The sequence below is a fragment of the Plectrocnemia conspersa genome, unplaced genomic scaffold (genome assembly GCF_051122295.1).
Source record: "Plectrocnemia conspersa isolate PC_06_02 unplaced genomic scaffold, ASM5112229v1 ptg000011l, whole genome shotgun sequence".
Classification (NCBI taxonomy): Eukaryota; Metazoa; Arthropoda; class Insecta; order Trichoptera; family Polycentropodidae; genus Plectrocnemia; species Plectrocnemia conspersa.
Window position 1 is genome coordinate 1,155,572 of NW_028277175.1, and position 19,881 is coordinate 1,175,452.

At 33.4% G+C, this 19,881-nt stretch overlaps 1 protein-coding gene across 9 annotated transcripts in view; it reads left to right on the top strand.

Moving 5' to 3' along the window:
* Positions 1 to 19,881, top strand: part of unc-104 (kinesin family member unc-104) — an 83,404-nt gene that overhangs the window by 51,552 nt on the left and 11,971 nt on the right. For 8 of the 9 annotated variants that reach the window (XM_088197523.1, XM_088197515.1, XM_088197519.1 and 5 more), the window contains exons 1-6: positions 6,663 to 6,834; positions 10,461 to 10,679; positions 17,173 to 17,255; positions 17,320 to 17,398; positions 17,468 to 17,813; positions 17,872 to 18,127. In XM_088197523.1, the coding sequence (XP_088053649.1) occupies positions 10,580 to 10,679; positions 17,173 to 17,255; positions 17,320 to 17,398; positions 17,468 to 17,813; positions 17,872 to 18,127 (864 nt within the window). In that variant the 5' untranslated portion in view covers positions 6,663 to 6,834; positions 10,461 to 10,579. Of the gene's footprint in view, positions 1 to 6,662; positions 6,835 to 10,460; positions 10,680 to 17,172; positions 17,256 to 17,319; positions 17,399 to 17,467; positions 17,814 to 17,871; positions 18,128 to 19,881 lie in introns of those variants that run through there. The other variant, XM_088197521.1, reaches the window with a different exon arrangement.

The following is a 19,881-nucleotide window of genomic DNA, read 5'->3' on the forward strand; positions in this document are numbered from 1 at the left end:
TGACTGGCTTACAGCGGGTCATAGACAATCGCGAGGGAGGTAGGGGAGCAAACGAGTGGTCATATTGATCGGAAAATCTAGGCCCGCAGTACGACGTCTATTCGCCATAAACTTGTTTTTATCGAATATATTATATCTATTTATTTAGAAAAACATACGCAGAGCATAACAGCTTAAAATAATAGATAAAAAGCTCCATGTATGATTTAATATATGTACATAAGATAGTTATCTATGCAGATACAACATTCACTTCAATCAATGTGTTTGATTTTGCAAAAACATTAGCAATCGTAAGGCTTACTGAGTCATATTTGAGTGCTCCTATAATAAACTTAATATAATATCAATTGCTATGTAACATATGGAAGCAAAAAATACTGCATGCCGATTAGGGCTCTTAATTATACATAGCTTTTAGCTATTCGAATATATTCATATTTTTTTTCTAGGTTTTTACCGATATTAATTGCCTGTAAAATAATATTTAATTTAAAAATAGCTATTTATTAATGATAATTATTTTAATTAATAATTAATTATCTTCATTATTAGACAAATAGCATAGCTCCACTGTTACTAACCTGTCTTTCACCAAAACGGTGACAAAATCTCTTGATGCGGGAATTCAAGTAAACGTCGTATACACAGATTTTGAGAAAGCCTTCGACAAGGTTTGTCTCGGTTGCTCAGATGATTCTCGAGTTTGTAACTATCGTGATGATTTAATTTTTTCAAAGAAAATTCTTGTATTTTTCGGTGTATGTTGCTTACATAAAATAATGAGACGCAGTGAATTTTATTTTAACTCAAAAACGATTTTTTTAGAAGTGTCTTATTATTTCAACAAATGACACACATGCTTATTTTAAAATTTAGGTTTGGCAAATACACCCCCAAAATGACGTCCCTGTCTTTCAAAATAAATAAATACGAAAAATCATCATGTGCTTATACATTAACAAAATATTAATAAATATGATGCACGTATTCCATATGCATAATGATAAAGAATGAACCATTCCTATCGTAGATTTTACTGAAAGTGCACTTTCGCTAATGGCTAATTCTAGAAGTCATATATTTAATCTCTCAAAACGACCGCTTCAATTCTCCATGTTTTCATTTCACGTCGTAAAAAAAAACATTTATCTTACAAATAAATAAAGTTTGTAAGAAACAAAATTACATTAAACACATAATTTTATTCGAATTTATGTTCAATAACTTACTATCTATTGTATATAATTTTTGAAACAAATTTGTCATACGTGTATACAGATTTTGAGAAAGCCTTTGACAAAGTTTTTCATAGGTTATTATTAAAAAAATTGTCGAACCTCTGTTGCTCGGATAATTTAACTCGGTTATTCTCGAGTTACTTAAGCAATCGTAGACAGTTTGTAACATATGGTGGCTGATTGTCGAAAAAATATTTTACCCCTTCAGGGTTTCCTCAAGGATCCAATCTGGGCCCTCTGCTTTTTGTGTTATTTATTAATGACATAAATACAGCAATTACAAATTCAAGTTTTCTTCTGTACGCAGATGATTTAAAATTATATAAATGCATTCGATCTGTTATGGACTCCTTCTCTCTACAAAGTAATTTAGACTCTCTGTGGAGATGGGCTTCCGTTAACCGTCTGCCCTTTAGTGTCGGAAAGTGCCATACTGTGTCATTTTCTCGATCCAGTTCGCCATCAGCTTATTTCTACCATCTCGGTGGTAACATTTTGACTAGAGAAACTTCCACTAAAGATCTCATAATCACTTTCAAGAGCAAATGGAGGTTCTCTCTACACATACACGACGTCTGTGATAAATCTTCCAAGATGCTCGGCTTTGTTATGAGGAATGCCTTTCACTTTGCCGATCCGTCAGTTATTCGTATCCTCTATGACACCTTAGTTCGTAGCATTCTTGAATCGGGATCTATAATTTAGAATCCCCGAATAGCCAAATATTCCCTTTTAGTGGAAAAAATTCAAAAAGGTTATTTAAGATACCTTTACAAAATGAGATTTGGTTATTATCCGTACGTATATCCCAGCGCCTTTCTTTTAGGAGCGTTAGTATACGATTCGCTGAGCTCTCGCAGAAAATTGTATGTCGCTAAGCATTTTTTTAAATTACTAAAAGGTACTGTCGACAATCCAGCTATTCTAGAGGAATTCCAGTTTTGGGTTCCGGGGCATTTTCGAGAATCACGATCGCGTCCTCTTTTGATGGCAGTTAGGGCTAGGACGTCCGCACTTTCCGACTCGCCTATAGCTGTGGCCATCCGGCTCCTTAATATGCTGGCATTACATATTGACCTGTTTAATGTTAGCTACAATGAGCTGATCCAGTTTGTATCATTTCATTTTGATATTTTATATTTTTTTGTAATGTTCATTATTTTTAAGTATTGTTCTATTTATACGTTTTTTTTGTTTTACAAATTTAAAATTTGTTTTCGACCATTGTGGCGCATTGGGGTAACCTGTTAGGCCACGATGGTCTTAATTTCATCTAAAATAAATAAATAAATATATATTGGAGTCGTTTCATCGTTTGCTTTGTGCGTAATTGCATGTATATTAAATCACTAGAATTAAGGTCAGCTGCGATTGAATTAATTCAGCAAAATTGATGGAACATTTTAAATACATAATTTTATCAAATTTATTGTGTATACAATAGCTAATAATGTTTGGAACAATTTTATTTTGTGTGGATTTGCATATAAATTAAATAAATAGAAATAAATAAACAGTGATTGAATTATTAAACTGATTGAAATAAAATCTTTGTGTCTTGAAATAATAAATACAAATAATTTATAACTTCACAATAATTTGCGACGCACACCTGTTTTTGAGACAGGCGTTAAACGATAATAAAATATGGTCATTTCCAACATTTTGTTTCTTCTAACAAACGAATTCTACGAATTCGGTCATAGTAAACACGGCCATAATACAAATGTTTTTCAAAACCATTTAAAAGCATTTTTTTGTTGAGAAGGAGCATCTCATTTTCTCGTATTTCGTAACAAAATCAAGGCGCATATAGGATCATGGATTTTAGAGCGGCACTAGTCACTCAGTTATATAGAAAGAACAAAACGACTACCTGTGTTGTTCAAGTATACATATTGTTTCAATCTTAATTTTTTTAAATTTTATTTGTGATAGTATAATATATATTATTCGAATATTCGTATAGTTTGAAATCGGTCGAATAATTAGAATATTCGATTGAAAATCCTAATGCCGACGGATCGGGGTACAGATCAACCCCATACAAGTTTTCGTATTAAATAATCTGAAAAATACGCATTAGACTAAAATTTTTATTCTCTTACGTATAATTCATGACAGAATATACTAAAATTTAATAATACATTGACTAAAAACTTGATTGGTTTCCACAAAAAAAAGCCATTTTTTTGTATACAAGTTTTGACTGCGGCAATAATGTTCATATTTATTTGTGTTACGATAACTTTTAAAAAGTTTTTGATAAAGTCAAACATGAAAAATGATGAGCTTAATAAAATAAAATGCATCTTTAAATTATTGTGATTATTGACAGCAAAATCACAGTAGTGGGATAAGGTAATATTTTCTTCCTTCCTGTGATTTTTAACATTTATTCAAAAAATATGTTTAATGACGTATTGCTGAATACAGACAAAAGGATAAACATAAATAAAATTTAACTAACCTGCAATATGCTAATGATACAGTACTTATGGCAAATATCAATATGGGGTTTTAAAAACGCCCATTAGTTCATCTTTCAGCAGAAGCCTGTAATACGAAATTAATGAGCGTATGCGAACATAAAATTGATTCTACTAAAAATACGTATAAGGTTCGGTGATTAATGCGCACAGCATATACACATTTATGTATATTTAAGAATATGTCAATATATATATATAAAAAATAATGGCAATATAGTACATCACAGATGTCAATGTGATTTTAATTTTAAAATATCATGTTTAAAAAATATTTTAGAAATATATTGGTAATTTACATTGGTATGATATACTTACATTTCCTATAATTACACAATTTTTTACTTTAAAATAAAGAAAAATATAAAGCAGTTGGAATTAAAAATGATATATATTACTGTGTGAAATTTTTGTTTGAGAAATTTTCGTTTGCGCAATAATCTGGTCACCAAAATATATATGTGAAATATACTCTAGAGCAGTGTTTCTTATTTTTTTAAGAATATCAATCGATCCCTTATCACCAGGTTCAGATTAGGTTTAGCTAATGCCTAAATCTCAAACTTAATTTTAGTTTAAAAAAGTCATTAATACTAAACAGCGCAATTGCCAACAAATGTTATTTATTAATCTATATAATAATGAAGGATTAGGAAAATATGGAAAATGTTTGTGTAAGTCAATACAATTTAATTCAGTTAATAGTTTATTCTCAAATAAATATACATTAAATTGTCAACAATTTGTTAAAATAGTTCAGAAAATTCTTTGTCTTTTGCTAGGTCTTGTTACAGTACAATTGTCAGGTTTATATTTTTGTGTTAAATTAAAGCTTCTACCGCCAAAGTCAGATTTTTTTACAGTTTTATCATTAGACTTGGTAGTATTCTGCCTCATTTGATTGATCTTGTCCATTCTGGCAATCCTGGTGTGTTGTCCCAGTTTCTTGTCGCTTTTGATGATCCTGCACCATTTGTCGCTGATCAAAGAAGCGGTATACAAAGAGCGGCCATCCAGCATTCTGTAAAAAAGAAAAATCATTAGATAAAGTTCAACATAATCAATTAAAATATAATTATAAAAAAATATTTACCTGAATATGATCGAAGCCACTTCTATAGGAAGTTTTCCAACAATGTCTACGTTAGGGTTCACCAAAGGCGAGAATCCCATGACGCAAAGTAATGAAAATAAGCTATTCATTTCGATAGTTTTCAATTGTTGTTTATCAATGAAAAAGTTGATTGCTAATATTGAAAAAGCATTAGACTCCGTTGAGTTCAAACGTAGCTCGCCGAAGCACGAGGTATACGAAAACGAACATAGCTCGCCGAAATTCACTGTGTATCACAAAAATATTGTGTCACTACATTTTTAACAGATTAATTGAAACGTTTACAATTTATTTATTATTTATGAATTCAAATAGATCAATGTATACTGATTTCAAATAACACTAATAATATCATTCCTGTCTATTAATCCCAGGACGTATAAACGAAACGAGGTAGCGTAATGCAAATCAATAATTCAGTTTGTCAATCGCTAGTATCACGTTAAGCCCGGTTTAAAATTATAAGAAGCATTATTAATAATTTTTATGAATTATGTATATGTTACAGTGGATGTGTATTTTTATTAGTTAGGCTTATACTATACGCCACAATTTGGTTGGGATTGTTCCGATTTTACAAAATTACCAAGATGACCTTTTTTAGCTGACTCAGCATCCCAAAATAAACAAAATTGCTTTATTTTTTTTAGCTCTTTCACTATCCCAAATGGAGCAAAAAGTTTCGAGAAAAATATTTTTTTAGCTGTCTAGGTTTAGAGTTTTATATGTAATTACGATAAGCTATTTTTAGTATAAATATAATTTCACTAACTCAGTCAGTTAAAATGTATCAAACATATGTTTCACCATTTCACTGCTCAGTAGCATTAGAACCGGTGATCTAGTACGCATGTTTTACATGATCAAAGATTTAAAAACATGACGTCAAATCTTTTATTCAATAGATACCAATATTAAATTATGCAATAGATACCAATTTAAAAATGCTGCGAATTAAAGATTCTTATATGAGAAGAATCACTTACGGATCGTTAAAGTGAAACGCGTTTTTCATAATGTTGGAATATTTTCGCAAACGTCCTTTACGTGTAGAGAGAATCACTTGCTGTTAAAAGTAATTCTGCGATCTTTAGTAGAAGTTTATTTAGCGAGAACGTTCCCATTAAAATTGTAGGAATATTCTGATTGTGAAATATTTCGGAAAATTACATAATATAGCATTATTCAATTCTAAAGACCAAACGGTTGACGGAAGCCCATCTCAATGGAGAATTTAAATTACCTTATCTTAACAATTTTAAATCATCCGCATACAAAATAATTGTAACTGCCTTATTTATATCATTAACGAATAGTGATAAGAGCAGAGGGCCGAAGTTGGACTATTGAGAAACAAAGATATTTATGTATACTATTAAAATTAAAAAAAATATTTAAATGTGAAATTTTCAAATTCGATGCAGTTGGTAGCACTGCGTCTTTAACATTTGGCTTGATATCGAACAGATGCAATTCGTTTTTTGGCAAAATTGCAAAGATATGAACATAAACTGGGATAAGGTTGTTTTTGCCCTTATGTGCGCACGGAAACGCATCGACCTTCGACGTGACTTTCCTCCCGTGACTCATCGGATGCGTCACGAGCCGGCGCCTATCGATCCACCCCGTCAGTCTCTCTTCCAATTTTCCGTTCCGCACATTCGGCTCGTGCCAGAATCCTATCCACTCTTTCGTTTCTCCATATCGTATTAGATTTTTCTTCGTCCCCGGGACCGGGACGACGATCGCTCGTTTTTTGGCCCAAAGCTCTTCCTTCGCGCATGCGCAATTTTCTCCTCACAGCTGTCGCCTTCGCTCAGAAACGTTCCGGGCGGTGCGCGCGGGGGTCGCTCCTGTCAAAACGCTCCCGAAACCAACTGTGAAATATACAAAGTGGAAGGTGTGACGATATGTGTGCGATAGGAGACGCGCGTGCAAACCTAGCGACGGACGCCATGGTTTTTTGATCGGCCCCCTCAATCGCGAAGTGGTACGAGCTTTCCTCAATAAAACGTTTTATTTTTGTGATTAAGTGATTCGCCATTAGTGTATAGTGCACCCACTCGCACGATCGTATAATGTTTTAATTGAACGCGCTGAAAATTTAGTGATTTCATTTTTTTTCACTGGCAATACCGAGCGCCGCAAACGATCGTTCGAGTGGAAATTTTCTAGTGCGCGCGACTTTCGATCTCGTGCCATCTCGCTCTAGCGCCGTCGCGCGCATCGAGCGCGAGGGAGATGGGGAGATACGTTCGGAAAAACAACCTTGCGGTTTGCGTCTCGCGTTGCATATGGTGGAAATTCGATCTCACGTAAACTTAAAATAAATGAATCGATTTAAATAAACGTTATTCCAAATCAATTCATTTAAATTTAAATTATCGGCCGTTGTATATTGTATTGCTAATTGATCATAAAAGGTGGCGCGTCAGTCGCTGATGATAATTTGGGGTTGATTTTTCTCGCATATGGCAACATCTTTTCTCGTATCGGACGTTTTCTTATCGGACGCATGAAGTGAGTCAGCGTAAAGCTCTATTGATTTAGTTACTTGCAGCTAAATTTGGGTCGACTCAACTTAATTACGCGTTATGTAAGAAAAATAAATCCTTAGATTTGTATTTCAATTGAAATTTCTAAAGATTTTTTCCTTTATATACTGTAATTAAAATCACAAAGCAATGTGCCTTTGTAATACAGTTACTATATATCAGGAAAAAGTAAAAAAAATATTTTTCTGGAAGACGTTATGTAACTAAATCTTTTCAAATTCTAAGAACAACCAGTGGCAGCCCGTTAGAAGCTGTAGTGAAGGGGCTGCAGAAATAAAAGTTGAAAGATTGAACAAAATTTCCTTTATAAAACTTAAATATGTACTATATAAGATATTAAATTAAACAAAAATATTTTTTCAAGTTAAGTACATTCGTCAGTAAAATATTTAAGTCAGGAACATTTGTTTTATACTTGGAGCTGCAGCCCCGCAGTTTATTTAGATGAACCACCATTGATATTTAGTTTATACTAAATATTTAAAGCTTTCGAAAGTGTGTTACAAATATGCGTTTCATAAAAACAGCTTTCTTGAAATTCAGTTCTCATGGATTACGTACATTTTGGAAGAACTGTATAATTACATTTAAACTAAAGATGATCCTACATAGTGTATCAGTAGAAAAGTTTTTTGCAAACAAACTCCAGACAGAAAGCTATGATATAATTGTAAGGGATTCTACAAATTTTCAATTAAACATTGGCGCTCTAGAGTAATCGTTATATTTTTACACTCAAGCATAAGTATCAAATATTGTGCTATAATCGAAATAAGGAATTGTTTTGCTCAACAAATAATATATTTGTGATCATCAGAAGAAAACCACAATGGTTGAGCTTATAAAGCGTCACCCGGTAGGCATACTAATGTTTCTTTGTAGGCAAGTCTCATTCGTCCAATCTTCTGTGCGAGATTTTATAAAAGATTTTGGAGAAACACACTTTAATGATTTGAATATATACTACAAGATTTTTTTGATCAACGTATTTAACACCGCCGTCCGATACTGAAACATTTGTACATATATAATAACGTGTGCAATAAAAATATAATATTGTGCAATAAAAATAAAAATATAAGTTTGACTCTTACGCATTTGACAACGCCACCCGATACTGATACCTGATATCTCATATATAATAAACGTGGGTAGCAAACATACATTTCAAATGTTGAAATTTTAGAGCTTAAACGCCTAAGATATGTTTGAAGTGGAAACTGAATACAATGATGATATATTGGTATACTAAAAATGTAATAATATATTATATTGAACTTTTGCGCATAGCAGTCGATTAAATCAATAATGATAGTTGCTGCAGTGTAATTTTTATTATAATAGGCACCAGCCCAATACGTTACAACATGGGATAGCAATGTATTGTAACAATATTTTTTTTTTTATAAATACATGTTTAGTGTATATTAATACTATAGAATAGTGCTATTATGCTGTTAACATTTTTGAGTCCATTAAATCTGTACAATGATGTGATGCCATTGGAAACATGACAAAACTGTGATTTACACATTTTAAGTCAAAATTTAATATGAGTCCTTCTTGTTCGTTGGCAAATAAAAAACATATTTGGTTATAAATGAAACTGGCTATGAATATAAATCGTAGCTGAAGTTAAACAAGTAAAAATGACTTTATTGTGATATTATTTTCTCTTTTTCGTTATTCATGGATAGACGCTTTTTGAAAAGATGACACTAGCTCTTTTAATCAGAGGAAGAGACTCATCTTAGTACACATTTGTGTGTGTGCACAAAGATCAGATATTCAGCTCTTGATTAATCTGGACTCGATTGCATTCGACACCGCCGCCCGATACTGGCATCTGGTTGCAAAGATAAACCGCACTTTCAACTATCAAACTACACGTTTCAGAAGCAGATCAATGTTTTATTCACACCCCATCCCCTTAAGAAATTTCAGATTTGTAGTTTAGCTAAGGCGTGTTCCGGTTGTTTTATTTCCTCCTCTCTCCGCACGCTACCTTCTTCGCCATAGTATTGAATTTGATGGTTCACGTGTCCGCAAGGTTGTAAACCGTTGATCCAATACACGGGGGTAATATAAACTAAGCGTAATCTACGTACGTCCCGAATAGAAAAAAGGGATCTGCTCTACACACGTTTTACACGACTCGCCAAGGGATGGATTCAATATTTCACCGTTACCTCCCACGTACGTCGTCAGTCTTCCGCGAGGATATCCTAAACGCGGGCGAGCAACTCGTAAAAAGGGCACGGATTAACTATTTATTATGATTGTGCCGCACTGTCATTTGAATCCCTTAACAATAAAAGCATCTCTAGGACTTCATCTACTAGGTTTATAGTTATATTTTTATCTGAATCTGTCTTGGTGACATGCCATCGCATCGAAGACGTCATAGTTTTAGATTGCCATAAAATGCTTTATAGTCAACCTTCTGTGAAATCCTTGGGATATTTTATCCACAGCGAAGCTATAAAATTACTGTTGTAATTTCAGGTAACAATCGAAGCACAACCCTGACCTATTTTATACAACGCGTTTTGAATTTGGGCGAACGTTAACTAGGATTAGGAGAAGGGTTGTTTTTAACACAAAATCTAATTAAACCCCGTTGATTATCTAATTCCACGCGCTCAGTGGCTATTAATTCGTTTCCGTAGCAATTAAGCATAACTCTCCAATTACGGCTTAATGACTTTGTCATATAGTTTTATACCATAAGGAGGCATTTGTAGATAACACTAGGGTTGTTCGCAATCTAGTCTAAATTTTAGATGCTAAGCGAAGAGTGCTAATGCTATTTTGTAAAGGTTGAAGCAATCATCATTTTGCCAAACGATCGTTACCCGTGCTGCGCCACATTCGCGCACCTGTGCTCAAATAGTCATTCGCTATCAAATTCAATCACCCCCAAATCGATCGAATTCACAGAAATAAAACAAAATGGACGCCGTTATTGCATTATTGATGAGCAACATCCAGTTACTCCGAATCGTTCGCGGCGCTTGCGAAAATGCGCCTTAAGTAATTTGTTTTTATTTCATTGTTGCAGGGTCTGAGAGGCGAGGGCGCGAGCTTCGGTAGCCGCCCACCCTCCGCCCTTTGAGGAGTGGAAGAGAGTTTCCACCGACTCCACTATCGAGAGGAAGCAGGCAGCTAAACCTTTCCACCATGTCGTCGGTCAAGGTAGCCGTGAGGGTGCGGCCCTTCAACTCGCGCGAGATCGGCAAGGATTCCAAATGCATCATAGAGATGTCTGGCAACACCACCGGTGAGTACAACCATTTATATACCGTAAGATACTGAGACTAACACGATTGTGAAAAGTAATTTGTTAAAATAAGTAAAAATAAAAATTAATGTGACTATTCCGTGAACGTACCTTTACCTCAAATGCCGTAAATTTGGCCCTGGAATCTGCACTCGCATGAATATTTTGTCATGCACTTAAATTAGCAGTGAATGTGATTGGAAAGTATTACTACTAAATTTTAATTTAATTTTACTATTAAGAAGGTTGAAATCTGGATTTTGGAGACCAGGGTTGACGTGAAGAGGGAAGCGGCTGCTATTATGTGTGAAAGTTTTTGATGAAGTGTTGTCAGGAGAGAATAGTTTTTATACGTATATACGCTAGGGGCCCATTTTTTGCTTTTTGATTTGTTATTATCCGCAACTTTTTTGTGTTTGGTATCCGGCAACCATGCATCGCAATTTTCATCAACAAAATTTAATACAATAATACTTGCAGAAGGCTCTGAACGGCCGTTGAAATCTTCTGGTGTCATGTCCAATTACTGACTATTTATAAGTTCTGTGTATCCCCCCCGATACTCGGCTACACGAAATACTTTTTCGTGTCATTTTCGTCATTTTCGCAATTAAGATAAATTTTTTTTCGATATATTTTTTTGAGCCGCAGTGATGCATTTAGCTAATCCCTTTGAATTTTTAATCGACACTTACAATACGCACAACAGCACTTAATGAATAAACTAATAGCAATAGTGCTTCTTTTTTCACATACTACTACTTTTTAGTAATAATTAATATTTATAAAATTGCGCAGCGCAATATTTCTTTAAATTAATTAAAATATTGATTACAATTTTTCTCACATTTGAGTGACGTATGTTTTTTTTAAAAACATTATTAATGTTTGACACTGTGGACAGTGCCATACATGGTGAATCCCGATTCTTAGTTTTGTCATCAGCGTGAGACTAAACTATATATAAAGTTAATAAAAAAACACTTGTCATAAGCGTAGCAAAACGCGACTTGCTAAACATAAGTTCATTATTTTTTTCGGAATTATAATATATAAGCACATGTGCCGATCGTCTATTTAGACAGATTAGGGCTACTAAAAAAACACCTTTTAAATATACTTGAACAAAGAACAGTTTGCATTTATACAAACACATAATATTAAGCGTTGCCAAATCTCCAGCTGTTTCTAAAATTTACAATACGCGCCTATTTTATAGGGTAAATAGTCTATCACAACATCTGTTTCCACTCAGAAGCTTTGCACTGGGCGAAGGCCGAAAGTAAAAAATATGAAGCACTTTCTTTATATTCTTTTGAAACATACTCCATCTGGAACTTTCACCAGTACTAGTGATGAAAAGTGATGAAAATCGATATGAATTAAACATACATTATTTAAATAAAAACAGGGTTTAACAGAAAAAAATATAAAAAATACATATTCTTATATAAATAATTGCATAATAATAATGAATATTTTACTAAAAGTAAAAATAGAAAAATTTATGTCTGATAAGAAAATTCTCCAATTCTCTATATAAAATATTCATATAATTTTAATAAATGTTTAAATTATATGTTATGCACTATGGCATATTCTCTTACACAATCTAATTGCTATTTTGTGATCTAAAATTTTAGATAAAATAATCCGTGCGAATTTCAAGACGCCAGAGTGCACTGCTCGAGAGTTTTTGCCGATGTTTTATTTTATTGTTAATATGACATTTATCTTCACATCTATAAAGTTTTTTTAAAATCCGCAAAGATGGTTGGATAATTAAGAACAAATATAAATATAAGTAATATGACTAAGACCCTAACAATAACCATTTCAAACTCTTTGAAATCATATAGCTAGTAAATCTTGATTACAAGCAGCCACACCTCAAAATAGCCGCCAAAGTGGCGCCATTTACCATTGCGAGTGTAGTTTTTAACCAGGTGACTGAACCATTGCCCCTATTCCGATAGTACACGCGGACCTTTAAGGTCGCCGTAGGACAGAAAAAGCTCACGATCGATACTCCATTCAGCCCAGAATCTGGTTAATCACCGAGCAAAGGCCTGAGATGGTTCATGGCCTCATTTTCCAGCAATGCCGTCGCAATAATGGCATTAAGCTTGTGTTCAATGAAAAGCTCGTTTCAGCGTATGACACGTGTGTTTAGGAAGGTCATGATTTCCGCTCCAATAATGACCCCTGGTGTCGTCCCCTGAACGTGCCCTTGAATTTATCGGGTTTTTGTGCTGTGCGAAGAAAAAACGGACCAAGGTTACATTACCGAATTACTTAGCCGGGTATATAATTTAATAAAACCGAAAGCTTTCAGTGATTAATTCTTATACTTTTGTATGAAGCCGTTTTCGTATTGAGTCGAATATATTAGAAGCCTTCTGCGTCTGGGCAAAGGAAGTACCTGTGTGGAGTAAATTGTATTATATTTGTTCTAAAAAATTGAATTATATGTAGGTGGCTTCAAATTTTCATAAATTATGCCAGTTGCGGCACGTTCATTTCACTCAATTGATAAATTATTGGGCAAAGATAAAGCTTTAAGTTAATAAATTTAGTTATGAAAAATCTCTGTATTATCACAGCAAAATTATGAAGTTATAGAATATCAGTTGGTTGTTGAGACATATGCCAGCATACAAATATGAACTAGAATGATAGACTAGTTTGATTCATACCTGAAATACCTTGTTTCAAATTTATTGTGAATGTTCGTGTTCTTAAATTTTCATTAAAAGATTATTATGTAATTATAATTTTGAACGATGCTCTCAGATTATTTTATTAATAGTTTATATTTAATAAAATTGATGTCACTGATTCAAGTCTCGTGTATTGGTATTTATTTAATAGTTCTTGATTGTGTTGACTTGGTTGTACGATATATCGCAATAAATTTAAATATTATGTACAAAATTAAATTAAAATTTTTATATTTACAGATTGAAATTTTTGACAATATGTACAAAATCCCTCATATTCCATTCATAATAAACAAGCTGTGCGCATGTCGACGTTTATTTGATCAATATTCAAAGCTAATGTACTAATTTACTGATAGTAGTATATTCCTGAGCTTAGGTAATAAGAAAATAAATTGTATTAAGATTTATGACAAGTAGTGAGCATTTTATTAAACAGACGTGTTTACCAAATCCCCATTTCGTCTATGGCGTTTCGCACTTTTTATCGCTCATAGTCGTAATTAGTCACGTAATAAGGCTTCGTCACGCCATTTTTCGCATCGAACAAACGATGAATTCCACCCGGCTAATGAACGTTAGTTTGTCAATAAAACCTGTAGGGGTGTGTGCGAGTGGGTAATCAAAATGGCCGTGGGGCAATCGCGTGCCTCTATATCCACTCAAGCAAAAACCGTTTCTTTGTCGAGGTTAAAGCGGACTATTGGCTATTTTCTGTAACCGTAATATGTACAACGTGCTCCGAAGCTCTCCACGTCAAAATGGCGGAGCGGGGCCATTAAAATCTGGCTATCATGATTAAGCAGATTAACTCAATGAGAATGGTATACGTACAAAAAATATATGCATTATCTCATTCGGGAGCTTGATGGTTTGAACTATAGAAGATTTGGCGAGCGCAGATGTACACAAAGCGTATAATTGCGATGATGGATTATTAAAATAACTGGGTTAAAATAATAAGCATAAAAGGTGTCCGTGGAACGACGCGAACGAAAACCGTGTTTCTTATCTACTAAAACCTGCCGATAGTGATACAATTTGTGAAGAATTACAAATATTAATTAACTCCTCTAATCAGGGACATATTTTTATGTTTAACAATAATTAATAACGTTTTTAAACGTGTTTTAAATATGCAGTTTTTATTTTATAGAACGAGAATGGAAAGGGTATGTTCTGTTATTTTCACTGATTTATTCACAAATATAAAATTGGCTGTACTACTATGATTTTTTATTTTATTTTTTTATTTTTCTACTAAACGTTTCGTTGTAACCTGACAGGCGTAAGCCCAATGCGTTACAATATGGTAATAATAGAATATGGTATTACATCTATAATATTCGAGTGCTGATTCTGATCTTTAATATTTCAACACAATTGCAATGAATATTAAAATTAACTAGTAGACCAATAACATGGTTTTCATCCGCGTCGTTCCACGTCAGTAATCAATTCTGCCTTTCGAAGATGGTGACAAAATCTCTTGATTATGAAATCCAGGTCGATGTGGTCTATGCCGAATTTTCAAAAACATTCGACAAAATTTTTGTTTTTTTCCCGATTTACTTAAATCGCCCCTTCAGTATAAGATCTGTAGTAATCGACGCTTCGATTAGTAATTTGATCAGTCTGCAGTCTTTTACTCTTTTTGGTCATCCACGTCATACATATAAATATGGAATTTCAAAACATTTCATCTCGTTCAATGAACGAATTCTGCGAATTTTCGTCATAATATATACCGCCGATAAATAAATCTATTTACAAATCTTTTTCAAAGGAATTTTAGAGTGGCACATTTTTTTACATTTTTGGATTTTAGAGCGGCACTAGTCACTCGGTGATAAATTAAAAAAAAAATGTATACAAATTGTTTCATTCCAAGATTTTTTCAAATTTCATTTGAGATAATATAAACGAACATTTTACGAATATACGATGAATTATTTGAATATTCATATAGTTGAAAATCGGGCGAATAATTCGAATATTTGATAAAAAGTAACATTTATTAAATTTGCGTTATAAATGTTAATGTAAATATTATGGAATAGAAAATACTTGAATACTGCATAATTATATTATTTAAATATAACATAATTCATTTTTAAATCATTGACTTGCATTTTAAAATAAATTATGTTATATTTATGTGTATAAAAACATGTATTTTTCATATTTATTTACTTAAAAAAATTAAAACATAAATCAAATTATATTTAAAAAATACCCATCAACAAATTTGAATTATATTGTCTAGTACAACCTATATTTAGTTGATAGCAAAAAAATCATTGCATTATTTTCCAATGAAAAAGGTTTTTTAAAAAAAACTATTTTGCGATTTTTTTCAAATACGATTTTCATTTAAATATAATTATCGAGACTTACTTATTGCTAATATTCAACTTACTTCGCCAGCCATCCCTATCATAAAAAGGGCGCGGTCATTTTTCTGTTACATAACTGAATTATTGGGAACTGCTAGGTCCCGTTAGATTTGCCATATAAAGCAAATGTATTCCTTTTATGTTGACACGTCGCGATGTCGAACATGCTTAATTAAATTTAAAAAAAAGTCTGTGGGATTTTTTGCATATATAGGGTAAGCGAATATTTCGGCTTTCTTGGACTAAAAGAGATAATATTATTCTACTTTGATATCCTACTACGATAAAATTTCTTAGGCTAATCCCCTACAATGAGCATTATTTTATTTTACGTTTTTGCTTTCAAGCAATATGGACATTGTCGTTTTTATAGTTCTAAACCATGGAGGAATCGCTTCCAAATAAAATTTATGGATTGCAAAAAAAAATCAAAAAAATTCGGCAATTTTATTTTGTAATACCGGTAATACTAAAGGTTATTTTTACCCCAATACTAGTATTATTGGTATTGCAATCCTTACTCAAAACAAAGCCGAACATCTTGGAAGATTTATCGCAGGTGTCGTTTACGTGTAGAGAGAATCTCCACTTGCTCGCAAAAATCATTCCGAGATCTTTAGTGAAAGTTTTTTGGCCAAAATGTCTACGATCGCTCAAATAACTCGAGAATAATTGATTTAAATCATCCGAGCAACCGAGGTCAGATATTTTTTTAATAATCATACATGAAAAACCTTGTCGAAGACCTTCTCAATATATACAATATCTACTTGAATTCCCGCATCGAGAGATTTTGTCACCATTTTGGTGAAAGACAGAAGAAATGATATTATTGTAAACTTACAATGTTTGTTCAAACCTTTCATTTATTTATAGATAAGGAATAAAAATATATATGTCTATATATGAACACAATGTGTCTTATTTTGAAACCCGATATTCAATGATGTTCTATCGTCTTGAGGCATACACATATATCGAAAATTGATATCGTATTATTGTTTGTATTGGGTTCAAGTTTCTATTAGCCCTCCATTATGGCTTCCAGGGTTTCGCAAACGTTTTTTATTGCTTGTCGAGATTTAGAGACTTTCAACGCATACATATAATAGCCGTCGTCTAGGACCTGGTTATAAAAATCGTCAATTTGCCATTTTATCGCAAACAGTGGTCGGCGCAGCGCCGACGTTTTCCGCATGCGGTAATAAGACTTTTCCTGTGCAAGTCGTAAAGTTTCCCAGACGTTTTACACGTCAGAGGTGAGTTTGAAGATTTTACGGCGGTTTTATGTGCCCACGCTGCAGATGCAATTCCTCGGTATTTTAAAAATGCACGAATATCGACGCACTCTTGATGGACGTTTTTTTCTCGTTGCAGCCATCGTAAATCCGAAAGCTCCACCTGGCACCAAAGATGCGGTCAAAAGCTTCAATTTTGACTTCTCGTATTGGTCTCACAACGTAAGTATCCAAACATTAAACATCACTGATTCTCAATATAAATTTAAATAACTATGTCTTACAGCCTGACGATGAAGACTTTTCGAATCAAATTATGGTTTATAAAGACATCGGAGAGGAGATGTTACAACATTCCTTCGATGGTGATCATACTTTTTATCTATACATTATCATATGATGTAAAAACATATTGTAAACGATTCAATTTACAGGTTACAACATATGCATATTCGCATATGGTCAAACTGGTGCTGGTAAGTCTTATACGATGATGGGAAAACAGGAGGATGGCCAAGAGGGTATCATTCCTCAGATATGCAAAGATCTGTTTAGAAGGATCAGGCAGACTACCAGCGATGATTTAAAATACTCGGTTGAAGTGTCATATATGGAAATCTACTGCGAACGAGTGCGAGATTTGCTCAACCCCAAGAACAAAGGCAATCTTAGGGTTCGCGAGCATCCTCTGCTTGGACCCTACGTCGAAGACTTATCAAAATTAGCTGTCACTAATTTCCAAGACATTAACGACTTAATAGACGAGGGAAACAAAGCCAGGTAAGATCATTTTGAGTTAATAATTAGGCTTAGGTATTTAACGTCCTTTTTCTTACAGAACGGTGGCAGCGACAAACATGAACGAGACTTCCAGCAGATCCCATGCCGTGTTCACAATATTCTTCACGCAACAGCGGCACGACATCACCACAGATCTGCTTTCAGAAAAAGTGTCAAAAATATCGTTGGTAGATTTGGCTGGTTCTGAAAGGGCGGATTCTACTGGCGCTAAGGGCACGAGACTCAAAGAAGGGGCGAACATCAACAAATCGTTGACAACTTTAGGAAAAGTTATATCAGCTTTGGCTGAAATGGTGAGTAGTTGAGATGTTACGATGTGATCACTCTTCATCTTGAGATATATGATATAAGCTAGTTTGGTTCTCGAATTGTCATAAACACAGAACTATGAGATGTTTGCCACAAATATGAATTACACGCTGTTTTAAGTTAAATCACATTTTTTATAAATGCGTTTATCTTAATAATATAAATAATTTTACAAACATATTAATTAAATATAACATACATACATACATCTTACTGATTTATTACCATTTTAATATTTACAATTTGATAAAAAAAAATCTCTTCATTTAAGAGAAGTGGTGGCTTCTTTTGTGAAAATAATTGCTTCTGTTTTAATGAGTCACGGCTTCTTGTATGAAGGATGTCCCATTAAGGTCGCCTAATCTCTGTGGATACAACTCCAGAGACTGCAGTTTCTTCTGTGTAAACCCGACAAGGCAAGGGTGAAGCCCCGGCGGTTTTTTATGTGACTGTGGCTCAAATCCGTTAATACTGTCATATTTATAATTTTAATTTTATGTATTCTTAAAAATATATTCCATTAAGATTTTTGTGGTCTAGTTGCAAAATATTGCAACCGACTCATTTTTAATAAAAATATGTCCAAAAATTGTTTCTCAAATACCTGTACGTGATGGAATATAAATATTATATATTATTATTTTCCACAAGGGGTATGATTATCTCGATTCGCTTTTACGCGTATACTTGAGAAAGCACTTATTCAAGCTGCTAGTAGGAAATTTACAAAATCCGGAAAGTTGTTTTAGGATTAATCTTGCAATACGCGCATCAATTGAGCTCGAGGGCATTGTGTGTCTTGTATAATAATATAGTACGCAGAACCTTTAAATATGCTTCTCTATTTAGGTTGTCAATTAATAAAATCAACTCACTTTTTATAAAAAGGTACAAATCTCTGTATACGAGAGAATATAAGCGGTACCTATTTTCTATAATTCTTACAAGGTAACTGAAATATTATTTCCTCGAGTCGCGTCAACGCGTGTACTTGATAAAGCACACTTTCATGCTAATAGTAGGAAATATACAAAATACGGAGAGAAAACATATTTATAAACCCTTTATGTGTTAGGATTAGTCTTGTAATACGCGCATCACTTGAGCTCAACCACGTAATGTGCAGTATGCTTCTCTGGTATTGTTGGCAAATGATGCAACCGACTCACTTTTAATATAAAAAGACGAAATTATCTATATTTATTTCTCACAAAGTTCCTATAAGGTATGCTTGAATATGATTCTCTTGAGTCGTGTCGACGAGTATACTTTGAAAAGCACTTATTCAAGCTACTGGTAGAGAATATACACAATCAAGAGATTCTGGAAGAAGTTTATTTTTGGGTTTCACCTAACTGCGTTGCCAAGTATTGTTTGAAGTACCTGGAACGTCATTTAGGGAGAGGAGGGGGCATTGAATATTGCCAGAAAAATGCATGTCATTTAATTAAATACTATGTATCTTAATAAAATGTAAATAATAAAAAAATGCCCCCCCCCCTGCTGTAAAAAATTGAAATGAGGTCCCTGTGAAGTACCGTATGCAAGAACATGATCCGACTTTTTAACCATATGTTAGGATAGTATTGATTTGTTCTCATTCAGGTGCTCGCAGTTTGTGAATGTGTTGTGGTTGGTGTAAATGTGTAATGCTCACACACATATTTGAATAAATAAATCAATTCTTTTACTTATTATTTTTTAATAACCGCCTTCTAATCTAGCTGTGTAAATATAG